We start from the raw sequence: 15,201 nt of genomic DNA, 5'->3' as shown, positions 1-15,201 counted from the left end.
AATTGCCTCATTGTTGTACTGAAAGATACTGCTTAGCAGCAATTATTTTGGTTTTGCATACAACTGGTCATGATCACTGTTGCAAAAAATGTGTTATTGAAGGCTTCAGTGTCATTCCTGATCACCCCTAAAAAGAAGAATGCATTAAGGGCTCCATTCTCCCATGAACATGAGTCAGAAAAGCCACGCAGCGGGACTGTTTTTGGCTTAAGATGATTCCTGGACGGAGGAACAATTTGTTGCTGGGTTAACATACAGAAACGCAAAGCCAGTAGAGAATGTAAATATTAAAGAATACCTGTTTTTGGGCTGTGGGAGGAAACCAGGGTACATTTAAAATCCCTCACATAAAGGTCCTAGGTCTCTAGCTGGGTGAAGCAGAGGTACTAACCAATGCACCACCAACATAATCTTTAAAATGTGTTATGTATATCAATTTGTGGCAGAGCAATTCAGTTCAACTTTATTTATATAGCGCAAATGACAACAATAGTCATCTGGAAGCGCTCTCAAAATATAATATAGCAGCCGAGAAACAGTTGGTGGCTTTGTCTAGAGTAGGTTAGGTATGAATGGAGCTGAAGGTCATGTGTTGATTTTCGGGCCAAGAGCATGAATAAATGCATGTAGTGTTTCAGCCACTGCCAACCAGGTCACATGGAGATCAAAGAGCAGCTGATAGGCTGGCAAAGACACACTGAAGGACAGATTGAAAGAAAGTGGGTAAAGAAAAATGAAGACCTATGCAAGCTTGAGCCCTAACTTGCACTCACAGCTTGCTGAGTTTGACCTACTTTTCTTAGGTTTTTTTTTTTTCCTGATTCGCCAAATTCTGTGTGAGCCATCTTTCATATTGCACAGGGAACTAATAAGAGCAATAAGGCTTGAGCAGCCTGATCCCTATCTTTCCATCCAGCTCTGTCATTCACAGCAGAGCGGGCAGCTCTCTTTCTTTCTCCACATCCTCGCATCACAGCCTTGTCTGGCCAACCATGCACTTTATCTTTCATCTCCACTGTGACAATCTAACAATGTAAACCAAGGCTTTATTAAGTTTGGCGCCACTGTGGAAGACTTAATAAGGGTCGTTCTCAAAAGAGAGGCCCATTATTAGTCTGCATGTGATTGAAAGGTGAAAGATTTTTGAATGCTGCAATGATTTCAGCAAAAACTTTGTGTTGTTGTTTTTTTTTTTTTTTTTTAATATTCTTGATACTATTAAGTCAGTTTGTGCAGGGAGACAGCAGCATGAGTTTAGGCTTATACGCACATATTTAACACATTTATTAATTTTATATTGAATATATTCATGAAACAATGAATACACTAAGTCCTAACATTGAATTTCCATTTGTTTATATAAATAAATTGCTCTCCAGAATATAGGGTTTATTGATTTATTGAAGGAAATTATGTAGCTATCTTAAATGCATTAAAAAATATATAAATATATATATATATATATATATATATATTTTTTTTTTTTTTAAAAAAAAGCTTAAAAACTATCTGTGTGTTCAGTGTTTAATAACACAACCAAAAAATCTTATCTTTTAAACGCTCCCTGAATTTCATATCGATCTTCTACAGAAGTGTTCCTCAAGTTGGGGGTACGTGTACCCCTAGGGGTACACGATGACACTACTGGGGGTAGTTGAGACAGAGAGAGAGTGGAAAATTAACAAATGAAGGTGTGAGATGACTGGAAATGATAAAAAACTATAGAAATAAATCTCTTCAGGAGACACAAAATCACTGTTTTTCTACCTTGGGGCCGGGACCCCATGTGGGGTCGCCTTGATTTTTTATTTTTATTTTTATTAAAACAACATTTAATCTCAAACAACTGTATTTCTATATACTTTCACTTTGTGAAATATAAATCTAGCTCAACTAAAATACAGTGAATAAAAGATATCTGAGCTCAAACATGATCAAAAACTAATTCTAGAAGAAAAAAAAATATCTTTGGGGTCACCAGAAATTCTTGATATCAAAATGGGGTCACAATCCAAAAAAGGTTGGGGACCACTGCACTAAATATTGTTTCTTTCCACTTATTTACAAAATGAGATTATTTAAAATGTGTGTTATCACTCAGTCATTCCATTAATTATGATCTATAGTTGTTTTTGAATAGTTTTCTAAGCAAATGTTGCAGTCGGACAAAGCGGGTACATTAATTCAGAAATTAGAAAAAGGGGGCCAAAAAAGTTTCATAATCACTGTTCTGCAGTATTACACTTTCATCTTACAGTAAGTGGATTTTTCTAAATAAATTAGTTCACATTTTACGCACACATTTATTTTACCACCCATTACTGATTTATCTTTTAATGATTCCCCAATTTAAACCCACATCATTTCTGCTATTTCTTGGGAAAACCTGCAAAAGATTAAGAAGAAAAGCAAAGCTAACTGAGTTAGTTAAAAGGTCTTTCCTCATTATACATGACCCTAATCTACGCTCTCTGGTTTCCTTTAGTGCAACACCCGATGTGCTTGAGGAAATGAATCATTGCTCTCTTATTTCATCAGTGAAATGTTAGCCACAGACCAACTAAAGCTCTGTGTCTGCTGTCCAACCACAGACTACAGGACGGGGCCATGTTTCACCCAGGTGAACAACCAGATGTGTCAGGGCCAGCTGAGTGGAATCGTCTGCACCAAAACTCTGTGCTGCGCTACCATTGGTCGAGCTTGGGGCCACCCCTGTGAGCAGTGTCCTGCCCAGCCGCACCCCTGCAGACGAGGATTCATCCCCAACATCCGCACCGGGGCTTGTCAAGGTTGGATTTCCACAAAATGCTGGACACAACCATGCATTTTTCCATTACATCAACAACAGACACTATGTAGGCGACACAAATAGATACACTTTGGCACTATTGAGAGTTAATATCATATTGACACTAACAACTAAAATGCTGTTAAAATAATACAGTAATCAGAGGTACTTTTTGAACCTTTTATTTTTAAAACTACAACAATATGATTATAAATGTACACAAATAATAAAGGCAGTCAAAAAAAAAAAAAAAATCACACACACGAAAGCTTTGCTTTACTACATCCTTGTCTGTTTTGCTCAATGGAAACATTGTGTTGGGGAATGAGCAGCAATTGTTGCTATAGTTATAAACAGCCAACCATAAAGACAGTAAGAAAAAGGTAGAAAAACATCAGAAATCACTGTTATCTGAGTGTCAAGCATCCCTTATTTATATACCTGAACAATCTTCACTTTTCAATTTGTGTCACAATTATAGCCTAAAATATTTACCTGCACCAACATAATATTTAGCTATGATTGGAGAGGGAACATCTGTAATTTTCTACGTGAAGAACATCTGGTGCTGTGATCATCACAGAAAACAATTCTTTGTTTAAAAAAAAAAAAAAACTAACCCAAAACAAAAACTTGAAGATTAAAGCACGAGACGCTTCAAGTAGAATTATAAAAGGCTCAAATTATTTGTTGATGTGAGGAAGTGAGAAGGTCGGGTTAAAGAGGTAAAGTTAGTCGTTTTCCCGACAAGATATAATGAGAGAACCATAACTCTGCTATAAACCTCTACCATGTACGATGAGGCACCAGGAAAACCACCACACCAGAGAAAGATTAGGAATGGCTGTGTTTATGTGTGTAGCGCAATGTGTTGAACACTCCATGGTGTTTAGTACCATTTCAGATTAGTATTTCATCATGATGTGGCTAAAAAATGACAAACAATATATATAAAGAGAACATTTAATGTAAAATAATCCCATTTTTGCTCAGGTTTGGGAATTAGCAGACTTATGGCAAATGCAAATAATTCAAGTTTAGAAAATAAGGAAGAGAAAAAACCTTCTGCCTTTTATGAATTTTTAAAGAGGTGTTATCATGCATTTTAATATTTGTCATATATCAACCAAATATCCACTGAACAGCAATGAAAGGTAAAAACCTACATGTTTTATTAGACATTAAAAAAGTACACTGCAAGAGGATTTCAGAATTTAATTTAACCAGAAATTCATCCACTTTCATTAGAACTGCTGCTGATATGTCAGCACCCCTCCAACCGTACGCCCCCTCTGCATGCCTCTCTAATAACCTATGGCTGTGGCCAGTCTAAGCAATAAGCTTGTATCAATATATGACACATGTGGAGGTCATGTCCCCTGTTAAATGAGCCCAACCAGTTCCACTCGCTCAAACTTGGATATATACCCAAACACCACCCGAGGCAGACTGGATTGGTGGGGGTCCAGATGAAGTCATAGTGACTTTATGTCTGAATTACCCTTCATATTAAGTTACATACTACAAACTTCTTCATCAAGTTGGAAGAATTTAATCAAATAAGTCTTGGTGCTTGAATTTTAAACTACACTATGTGTTTTCTGTAAATATTTCCTGTTAGAAAAAGTGTTTTTTTTACTTTAGTTGAAGAAGTAAACTTAAAAAAAACATTGTAAACACATCCTTCTGTGGGGCCGATTAGCTACGTGTAAAATATACAAGTCATACTTGGATAACTGGTTTATGTGGTAGAGAGGTTGTCTTTCAATCAAAAAGTTGAGGGTTCGATTCCATGTATTGAAGTGTCCTTGAGCAAGAAACTGAACATTAGGTTGGTGGATCAATTAGTGCCTTGCAATGTTGTCACCAATGGCGTGTGAATATGTCTCTTTGTAAAGCTGGTTGGGATTACTGTGATGGCAACTAAAGTGCTGCATAAATCACATTTACCTTACATTGGTATTGAATTTAAACTGGAATTATTATACTTCCTAAAATATTAAATGCAAAAAATATAACCAATAACTATTTGAAGTGAGCACTTGAGCAAATACTGTATATTATCAATTTATATGCAACAAGCTGTAAAGGTCGTTTTCTCTTCAACTTTTTCTTTCTCACTGAGTTAACATCAGAATGTTTGAGAGAATAGATGTATACAGATATACTGTAGCATACACCTAAGAAATCATAAACACAGCAACACAAAAGTAATGTCATAACATTACATACAGCCAAATTGATTTTAAAAGTACAAAAAATACATATATATACTTGATTTTTCTACCTTTGGATATATTTTTGTCATTTGCTCTCTTGTGCGCTTTTTCCTCTCTCTCACACACGCACACATGCACACACAGAGAACACACTAACACAGATTCACCAGAGATTTGAGCAACATGTATTTGGCAGTAGTACAAAGCACACATGACCATGAATTCACTCCATGCCCCACAGCAGGATGTTGGCTGACAGACGCTTTCCCTCGTACAGCGTTGGCTGCAAAGTGCGCTGTGCGCAGACTTAAAAAACAACAGTGATTGAAAGCTTTCACATAATGAGAAACAAACTTTACATCAACCTAACAGTGTGGTGTAATGTTGCTGTTTGTGCAGGTGTTTGTTCTACGAGAGCTAAACATTCAAAAAGCTGAGAGACTCAAACCAACACTAAAATCTGCTTCCCTGAGACTCATACAGACTTTACAAGAACATATTTGTTTTATATTGTATTTATTTAGACATCTAATACTGGTAACAGTGACTCATTCTGAATGCTGGAGGAAAGATTAACTAGAAAAACAAGAGCAGGAGTTATGTTCACTCACTGTGGGGTTCATGAACAGAGCCAAGTTGATGCTTGTTTTCTCTTCGATTTCTTTGAAGTATCATTAGTCGTTCCATGAGATGAGATATGATGTGATGCTCTTTAATATTCCTTTCTCCTCTTTTTTAGATGTGGATGAGTGTCAGGCAGTTCCAGGCCTGTGCTCTGGAGGAAACTGTATCAACACCGTGGGATCCTATGAGTGTAAATGCCCTGCAGGTCACCGTCAAAGTGAAACAAATCACAAATGTGAAGGTAAGTCTTCTGGTGCTGAGATTCAAAGCTTTCCAAATTCATTGTTTAAAACTGCAAAGCAGGGATTTGAAGCTCCTGACCTAGAAAAAGCCCTCATTTTGAAACCTTCATCCACGATTTGATTCTCTTGATCACTACCCAATATTTATGATTGAAAAATGTTTTGGAGAATTCTGTCTTAGCTATAGCCTCACGTTAACAGTGTAGTACAACATGTTTTTACTGCTTTTACCTGCCACCTTTCACACATTTGTTTCTACCCACGTGTGATGAAGAGCAGTGGCCAAGGTTTACATCTTGACTTTTAGAAATCGAGCTTAAAGATGAAGGAACAATTCAGTAAAAAAAAAAAACTGTTAGCCATTGTTAATGTCCTGCCTCATTATCAACCTTGGAGGATTAATACTGATAGGTTAATATGTTTATCATAGATGAAATAGTCAAGGATTGGAGGACCTTTAAACAGATCTTGTTTAAGATCACAGTGAAACAGCAAGTCATTGAGTAGTAGCAAGAGGGGCAAAGACACAGCTCAGTTCCCATTTCTGCTACTGAATTGTCCTTAAGCAGTGGTTCCCAAACTGGGGTACGTGTATCTCTCGGGTTACTTACTTTTTTTAATATTATAGATTTTTTTTTTCTCTTTAAAATGCACCAAAAGGTGAAGTTCAAATTCTAAAATGAGCAAAACATCATAAATACATCAATAAAAAGTCCTAAATTCAAGGTTAATGTTGGGCAAGACACAGGAACGAGTTAAGATGAGTCTGCAGACACAAATAAATAATGTATAACATAAAGTAAGAAATAAAAACTAAATGGTACATGGGGCAATCAAGTTTGAGAAACACTGTCCAAAAGTATTAGTTTTCTGCTAGCATTAGATTCATATATCAGTTCTGAATTGCCCCCAAAAATGTAGTTTACACTCACATGAAACAAAGACTGTTAATTCATTGATAAATGAATGACTAAAGGACTGTGAATCATCTCCGTTTGTCATGAATATTTTTTTTTTTTCCCACAGACAGAAATTCACTGGTCTTCTTGTTAATAATGTGACAGTCATGCTTTTCATTACAGTGGATTTGCTCGTATCATTCTCACAATTCACCGTGAGTAGTTAAAATAGTTCCGACATGTGTGCACGTACACACATGTACACACACACGATTGCGAAAAGGCATGCGTGTACACAGTGGAGTGGATTCCCATTACAACGTGTTGATTGGTTGGAATTTGAGCAATGCCCTGGTTAAACAGTCTGACAGTTATCCAGGCAGCAGTTGTATCTCTTGGCGTAAAGCCGGTGTGTTCTTAGTCTTCTGGGGGGATTAGACAAAGCTCTAAAACTCTTTGAGCCAGATGACATTTATTTTACTGGACTAGACTAGGGTTTTATTGGCAATTCTCATGTAACCGTCGAAGAATTATTACCTCAATCCAGTTTTTATTCGCATGAAGTGGAGCTAAGTGCCTGCACCCAACACAGGAAGAGCTCTGCTGATTGTATATTCTGAAATATAATGTTTCCTTTGCTGATTCATGAGAAGCATTTATCTTTGTGTCCCACCAGAAAAAAAGTGATTTATTTCTCATTTAATAAAAGAGGAAATGAGGAGGATGACGTTACTGGATTCAATGCAACTATTGTTTTCAGAATCACAAGCTCAAATGAGCATTTACAAGCAGGAGAGGAAGAACCTTTCCACAAGGGATCAAGATTTTGAACCCGGTCTACACCTCGTTCCGTTATTTAGTACAGAAAGAACGAAGCTTCTTTAATTGGTAATTGTAATGAATTATCAGAGCTTTACTCAACACTTAATACTTCCATAATATATGAGAAAAAAAAAAAAGATACCGGACAAAGAGTTGACATTAACAAGATCGTGTCTTGAGTTTGAAAATGGTAAAGATACATTTATAATGTATTAAAACTGTGTCTGTGTCCATGAGCTAAACATAAATACGCCTCAATGTGTCTGAAATGGTTCAATTCTGTCAAACGAGTTTAGCAAATCATCTTTTAGATTGTTCACAGATCTGCTGATTAAACTGGACACACAAATCTCTAAAACAAGTTGATTTATTATGACACGCGTAGTCACAACCAGATGGTCCTGGGATGACAGGGACCCTTTGTTTCCTCCACCATCAGAAACATTGAGCTGGGTGGTTCAAAATGTGTTGGCAATCTCAGCTTTAGTTTTTTTTAATTCTGAGCCGACGTTTTGACCTACATTTGTTCAACACTGACGTCTAAAGCACCTTAATGGTTTCCTTTGTAACGACATCAGCCTTTACTGGAGTCCACCTCTCTCTTCCTGTGTCACATTTGGCCGTAAAAGCCAATACAACAACACTTAATAAAATGGACTTCATTTTTATTGTGATTGCATCGTTGATCATCTGTAAAATGAGTTATTGTTTACTGTTTGTGGGCCAATTTTCCCACTTTTTTTACACAATAAAACACAGCTGAAGTTCACAGCATTGCTTGCACATCAAATATGCCTTTTAGTAATTATAATAATAATACTGGCTGACAGGAATGCTGTCAAAGATCAATACAAAGCTCAGAACACAGCTGCAACTGCTCGGAAAAGTGTTAAATAATCAATAAAAATCCATCCTTCCTATATTCTGTATTGGCTTTTCCTGCAGCCAAAAGGTTAGGAATTATAGTCAAAGATTTTTATTTTGTTTACATTTTTATTTAATTTGTATTTGATCTACTCCAAGCTCCAATGAGGTAATGTAATAGTAAAAAAAAACATTTTTGCGTTAGAAACGCTTTCTTCTCTAAACGCCACCAACATCAGCTTCAGAATCTGATTTTATTTTATATCCTTTTTTTTTTTTTTTTTGAAAGCTTGCAGTGTGAGCAGTGAAAGAGTTCAGTGATTGCACTACTTTTGAAAAACAAAAGAACAATTGTGTGTCTTGAGTCATGGATCTACAGGAAACTCATATTTAGAGCCTAATCTTTCCAGCAATCAGAGCAGGTCCTTTGGGGGAAGGTTTTTATTGAAGTACCTCCTCGAGTTGAGGCACAAACAACCTCACTGAGAGCTGTGAAATCACAGAGCGTTTGGGCTGTTAAGATTAGCTACACTTAACATTATCGTGGGTGTCCGATGGTTTTTTTTTTGTAGCCCTAAAAGGTACCTGGTTTAATGGCAGGCTTTTAGTTGAGATTGAGCTCAACAGTCTTTCCTTTACGGTCCTTCTTGTCTTTCAGCATTTCTGCTTTGCCTCTTACTAGTTTCCTTTCATAAAAGCAAATGTATTGGCTTAAAACCAGCTTTTAGTGCTGAATAAAGAAACACTTACTGGATCGGCAAGACTTTCTCATTACCCGCAACCCCCCAGCCCCCTGCCATCCAGACCCACCCAACACACACACTCATGTTGTACAATTACACACTCGCAGGCAGTTTTAAACACAGGAGTCGAGATCAGATGATGAACAATGGTACCTTATGTTGGTCACAGTAGAGTCACTTCACATTAGGCCATTCTCCCCAAAAAGACTCACTTTTTACTGTTTGCTGTGAATACATGCATAGTGCATACACCATAGCGGCACTATTACTATAATTATGGCCCACAGCGTTGCAGTAATTACAGATACCATAAATACACATGACACATCATAAAAAACCCAAAACCTTCTGGTACTTTACTTTGAATTTCCCTCGTCATGGAACAGTGAGGCCCCCTTTCACTAAATTACACAACTTAATGCCGTCATAAAGTGCTGTGCACCCAGGTGGGTTACACCCTGGGATTGTTAAAATCTGCACATTATCTGTTTGGAATTTCATTCTTTTGTTTATTGGATAACAACTCACTTTTATTAGTTTATACCAGGAGTGTCAAACTCACTTCCAATCAGGGGCCATTTACAGCCCAGTTTGGTCTGCCAACCAGAAAAATATAGATTTCATTAAGGAAAAAAGTGCAAACAGACGATTATTGTGCCCTAATCCGCTCTTCACTGTGTAGACAATATGTGTGACTGCCTTCTTAGGACATCCTTAAAGGTCCCATGTCATGCTATTTTTCGCCCATTTCCATTTATTCTAAGAACCCCAAAAACATAGTATTTTAGGTTTATTTTCCCTGTTTTCCAGAGTTTAAGCCTCTGAAAAGTCACTTTCTGAGCAACTCTAAACAGGCTGATTTGCGGCCTACTTATGCATATTCATGAGTGGGCGTGTCTATAGAGGGGACACTGACTTCCACGGTGAGTAGGGCCAGAGGACGACCCGCCCTCCTCCCACCCACTCCGTAGTCTAGCTCATGCTGCTTTATAAACACGAGACAGAGCGTGGGGGCTGAGCTTCCTCGAGGTGTGGCTTTTCCAGCTCATTGCCGCGTCGAATTCGTCATCAAATTGGAGCGAGGTGTTTGGGCTCGCCCTGCAGTAAGAAAGGAGCAAATCACCCTCTAACTAATGATTGAGGGAATCAATGAAAAAACTCTTTGGGCATCTGTATGAAGCCCAAATAGCACTTTTATGATGTGTAAAGCACAGAAAAGTCCATTTAGCTTAACATGGGCCCTTTAAGCATAATGCAATAATATTCACACGCAGTATTTGACTTAAAGGATTGTTGAATTAGCATCCTTTAAAAAAAAAATGTAGTTATACCAAACAATTTGTGATGAAATCCTTAAATAATGAGCATGGCGATATTGCAGATGTCAAATTTGTGAATTTAGAGGAACTGAGATATCTGCAACTGAACCATCCATCCATCCATCCATTTTCATACCCGCTTATTCCCGTTTAACAGGGTCGCGGGGGTCTGCCGGTGCCAATCTCCGGCTCTCATAGGGCGCTGGGCGGGGGTACACCCTGGACAGGGCGCCACTCCATCACAGGCAACTGAACCAACTAGTGATAATGATATGTTTTCTTTGTAAGTTTTATTTTGAACACAATCCTCCTGCGGGCTGAATAGAAAGCTCTGGCGGGCCTGCCTTGAGTTTGACACCCCTGGTTTATACTGAATACAGCTTGTAGTAGGAAGACTTCACCTTAATTGGTTCCTCTGATGACGTAGAGTTGAGTATTGTCGTCACCTCTCTAACTCCTAATGAACTTTAAAGTTCAGTATTGCAAACATATATTACTGTTTTGTTCCCTTTTTGAGCAGACTAGCTTGCTTTTGATTCTAAACAGAAAGAACTAGAAGGAACATCGTGTGATTTGCTTTGTAATTGATTTACTTTCCCTTAAGTGACAACTTGATGTTTTTATTTTCAGACATTGATGAATGCAGCACTATTCCAGGTGTGTGTGATGGAGGGGAGTGCACCAACACTGCAGGCAGCTACGTTTGCACCTGTCCACGAGGCTACATCTCCAGCACAGACGGTTCCAGATGTGTGGGTCAGTCAGACACATAAAGTATCAAATACACATCTGTATGTTTCACGCTCTCTCTGTCGATGCGTGTTTGCTCACCTTGTGGAGAGTTTCACATGCTGTTGATACCTTTTCCCGCGTGTCATCGCTGCTTCCTGTGAGCACAGTTTTGATGAGTCAGCGTGGCCCTCGGAGCTGTGGTCACCTATAAAACAAGAGGCATTTGCACGCAATGTTTGGCCTTGACAGCATTAATCTGCCCTATAGTTGGAGAGGCTATGACTCATTCCCTACAAGCTGACACACATACAGTGCATACCTAACTGACAAGTACAATGAACACTACCAGGTGTTAATATATTCCTGCGGCCATCGCCTCTCACGACGGTCAAAGTGAAACGCAGCCAGATGTTCATATTTCTTGGAGCCTTTGCTCTAGAATCTTTTCAGTATCAGGAGCTCAATCCTGCTCCAAAGAAGCTCACATACAAATTTTTACATGTTTTATTTTTTTCCGTGCATATTTACCTTTAGTCTGGAAAAACCTAATTAGTTTCTCTGTAAAGATTAGAAATCAGGATGATCAAAGGCAGCTGTTACATACAAACACAAAAGCCCATTTTTCCGTTATCTGCACTTTGTTCTCAGTTATGATTATTTACAAAAAATAATATTGATTATAATTTCCCAAAAGCATTTGTTCCCAGAATAGCTGTAGTTCTTCATATATCAGCATGGCCTGTTAAACATTTCACATGATTTCCAGAGCAATATAATATAAGACAGTGAAGGTATTGATTTTATTGTTGAAATTTCCTGTACTTTGTAGATGATCCCTGCCCACTGTGCTCCTGACATCTATGTATCTTTTTAGCCCAGCAGACCGACTGTAATGAAGGAATATGCTCCGTAGTAGGAATGTTTGATATTAGCTTTTTGCTAATGTCCGATATGCTGTTATTGGCCAACTCAAATTGTCTGATTTTTGATAATAACCGATACCTATATATATATAACAGAATGTATTCCACAAATAAACGTCTATGCAAAATAAGAAAACAAATGTAACTTTAGTAAAGAAATAATTGTCATATTCATTTTTTAATACGTTGTTGCAAAAAAACAGTACACATTATTTTTTCAATATCTGTGGAAAAACCAATACCGATGTAGACTGATGACATTTTACGGCCAATAATAGTGGTGGGCCGATAATATCGGTGGTAGATAATATCGGCTGCTTCTAGTCATAAGTTCTCTGTGTTACACTGAATACAGAGAGATGGAGATATCAGTGCTAGAAAATGGAATCTGTGAACATGTTTCTAACTTAACAAAGCTCAAGTGCACACCCTGATACCAAATGGACCAGTACTAGTCCAGGGCATGGTGGTTTAAATGGCTGAATGAACTCTGCCTTTTCCCTTTCTGCCTCTCCTGTCAGGCAGGTCCATCTCATTGAATACGAGGGACTTTGATCAAGTATGAATGAAGTGTGAGCAGTCATGAGCCCAATAGTGCCTTGCCTGTCCTTCAGGGAGAACACGCTCTGCCCACACCTTGAAAAATGACATAACTCGGCCTCTAGGTGTGCTGTGCACATAGGGACCACAGTGTACAAACAGAATTCGGTTTCATTGTTTAAACTTGAAGTGAAGTGAGGTCATTTTTGAGGCTGCATGTTGTGATTTAAAGCAGGGGTGGGCAACTACAGTCCTCGAGGGCCGGATTCCTGGGATTATACACGTGGTTGAAACTCATGTGTTGTCATCAAGCTTTGCAGAAGCATGATAACGAGCCATTCATTTGATTCAGGTGTGTTGGTGCAGGGAGACGTCTAAAGGTCTCAGGTATCTGGCTCTCAAGGACTGGAGTTACCCACCCCTGATTTAAAGAATGGTATCTAAACTTTTAGAGGCCAAGGAAGATTGCAGAAAAGAAATGTTTTTTTTTTTTTTTTTTTAAACTTAAAGCTGCTAGAGACTATTTTGATCAGATAAAGACATAGTACATGCCTCATAGATCAATAAATCAAAGATCATTTGCTTGAGATTGACACTCAAAAGTCTGGACTTGAATTTTTACCACTTGTTTGAGCTGGAACATAATCAGCAACTTTCCAAGAGTATCTAGAGCAAAGGGAGCAACACAAATGATTGCTTATGACAGATTTACTGTTTGTACAACTAATAATCGTGTCTGAGTTTTTATCAGTCCAAAGCTAACTTAGTAGTTTTTGGCACTAAACATTTATTCAGTTGGCACGGTGCTTAGTGATACATTTTTTACATCATACATATCACTTCACTTTCAAAAATGATTTGGCAGACACTGAAGTAAAGTCTCTGATCCAAACACACGGATGTTAGGTTCATTATAGTTTCTATGTTGACCATAGAGTTAAATAGATTATTTGCCTGTATGTGTCCAACGCTGCACTCACCCAACCCAAAACCGTTCCATGTGTCTGACTTTGTGCCAATGCTTTTCCTTTTTCTCCCTTTTTTAATTTTCATCCTCTTTCTTTTTACTCAGTCTGAAGTGATGTGTGACTCCATTTTATGTCTCTTATTTTAGCTCAGTTCAACTTAAAGCACAAATCACCACAGAGCTCCATTGCTAAGCAACAGCTCAGTAATTTACAGGTGTTACAGCTGTTTTCTCTGGCACTGTTGTCATTTCCTTCTGTTTTAGGACTTTTTCTTTTGTCCTTTATTCTCCTTCTGGTTTTTGAACTTTTGGGACTTTGTTCCCCCAGCATGGTAAGAAGTGAAAACAAAGCTCAAACTGCTTTCATTTTCTATAGTTGCAATTGCAGTAGCACATTTGTCTGAGTGACCGTGGTAGTAGAATAAAGTGTTATTAGCCATGTTGATTAGCGGGAAGTGAAAACGTTTGTCACTTGTCTTTTCCAATTAAATGAATTAAAATCCTTACCAACCTCCCACTATAAACTTCATGCTTTCTTTTGGCAAAATTTTGCCCCAAACCACCAAACTGAGGCCTCCCTACATCATCATCCTTTTCAATGCTTTCTTTTCTGACAGTTTCTTTGCAACTTGCTTATAGTTTTTTCCCCCTCTCATATTTCTACAACTAACTACAGGGAAATATCCATCCTTTTCCCATCCAGGAATAAATGGCTACTTTGGAACAAAGCAAATGCTGAGATGATGAACCTAATCAAAAGCAGATCTGCTATAATCAGCAAACGCCTTTTACACAACCATTGCCTGAAAAACCCTGGCTTGGCAGTGTTAGCTTCCATTGTGACTGATGTACTGAAAATAAGTTTTCCATAGCGTAACTTTCTGTTTTTTGGTGTGCATGAATTGAAAAAGAATGAAAACAAATCTTTCACGAGAACTCTTTTGTTTTGCTTAAGCCTTTTGTTTCAAAAACAGGATGTTTGACTTTGTTTTAATGATCACATGATGTTTGTGTAGTTCGGGGTGAGGCAGGTCAGTAAGTGTTTCACTGGGCTGAGGGAGCCCTGATATCAGGATGAGGACAATAAAGAGTCTAATGTGTTGATACAGTCCTGTAGCTTCCAACCCTTTTGCTCTTGTCCGCTGAGCTTTTTGTCCACTCGTAAATAACCCCTCTTCATTCAATTGGTATGTTTTTTATCTCTTCCCTGTGTCACTTTGTCGTGTATTCCTGTATTTTGGTCATTTTAGGGTTCAATTTTTGCCTCCTATTATAGTAGAAAGGTGCACCCTTTGGTCATCAGGCCAGGGTCTCCTCATGATCCCAAAAAGGCATTTTAAAACCTGGTGTGACCTGACGTTCCAGGCAGTAGCACCAAGACTCTGGAATAGCCTACACCAGTCCCTCCATAAGCTTGTCTATGTGGACTCTTTTAAAAAACATCTGAAGACCGCTCTTTTCAGAAAGGCTTTTGGTTAAATTGCTTTTAATTTTTATAATTTTTTATTATGATGTTCCT

General features: G+C 38.1%; 1 protein-coding gene across 1 annotated transcript in view; it reads left to right on the top strand.

Annotated features, from left to right (window-relative positions):
- The window catches only part of fbn2b (fibrillin 2b), an 82,421-nt gene that overhangs the window by 30,397 nt on the left and 36,823 nt on the right, over nt 1–15,201 (top strand). The window contains exons 7-9 of the mRNA XM_028444051.1: nt 2,592–2,789; nt 5,747–5,872; nt 11,151–11,276. Of these exons, the coding sequence (XP_028299852.1) occupies nt 2,592–2,789; nt 5,747–5,872; nt 11,151–11,276 (450 nt within the window). The remainder of the gene's footprint in view (nt 1–2,591; nt 2,790–5,746; nt 5,873–11,150; nt 11,277–15,201) is intronic.

This window comes from Gouania willdenowi, chromosome 4, assembly GCF_900634775.1.
Source record: "Gouania willdenowi chromosome 4, fGouWil2.1, whole genome shotgun sequence".
Lineage (NCBI taxonomy): Eukaryota > Metazoa > Chordata > Actinopteri > Blenniiformes > Gobiesocidae > Gouania > Gouania willdenowi.
The sequence above is the reverse complement of the archived record's forward strand: the minus strand, read 5'-3'. Positions and strand labels throughout refer to the sequence as shown.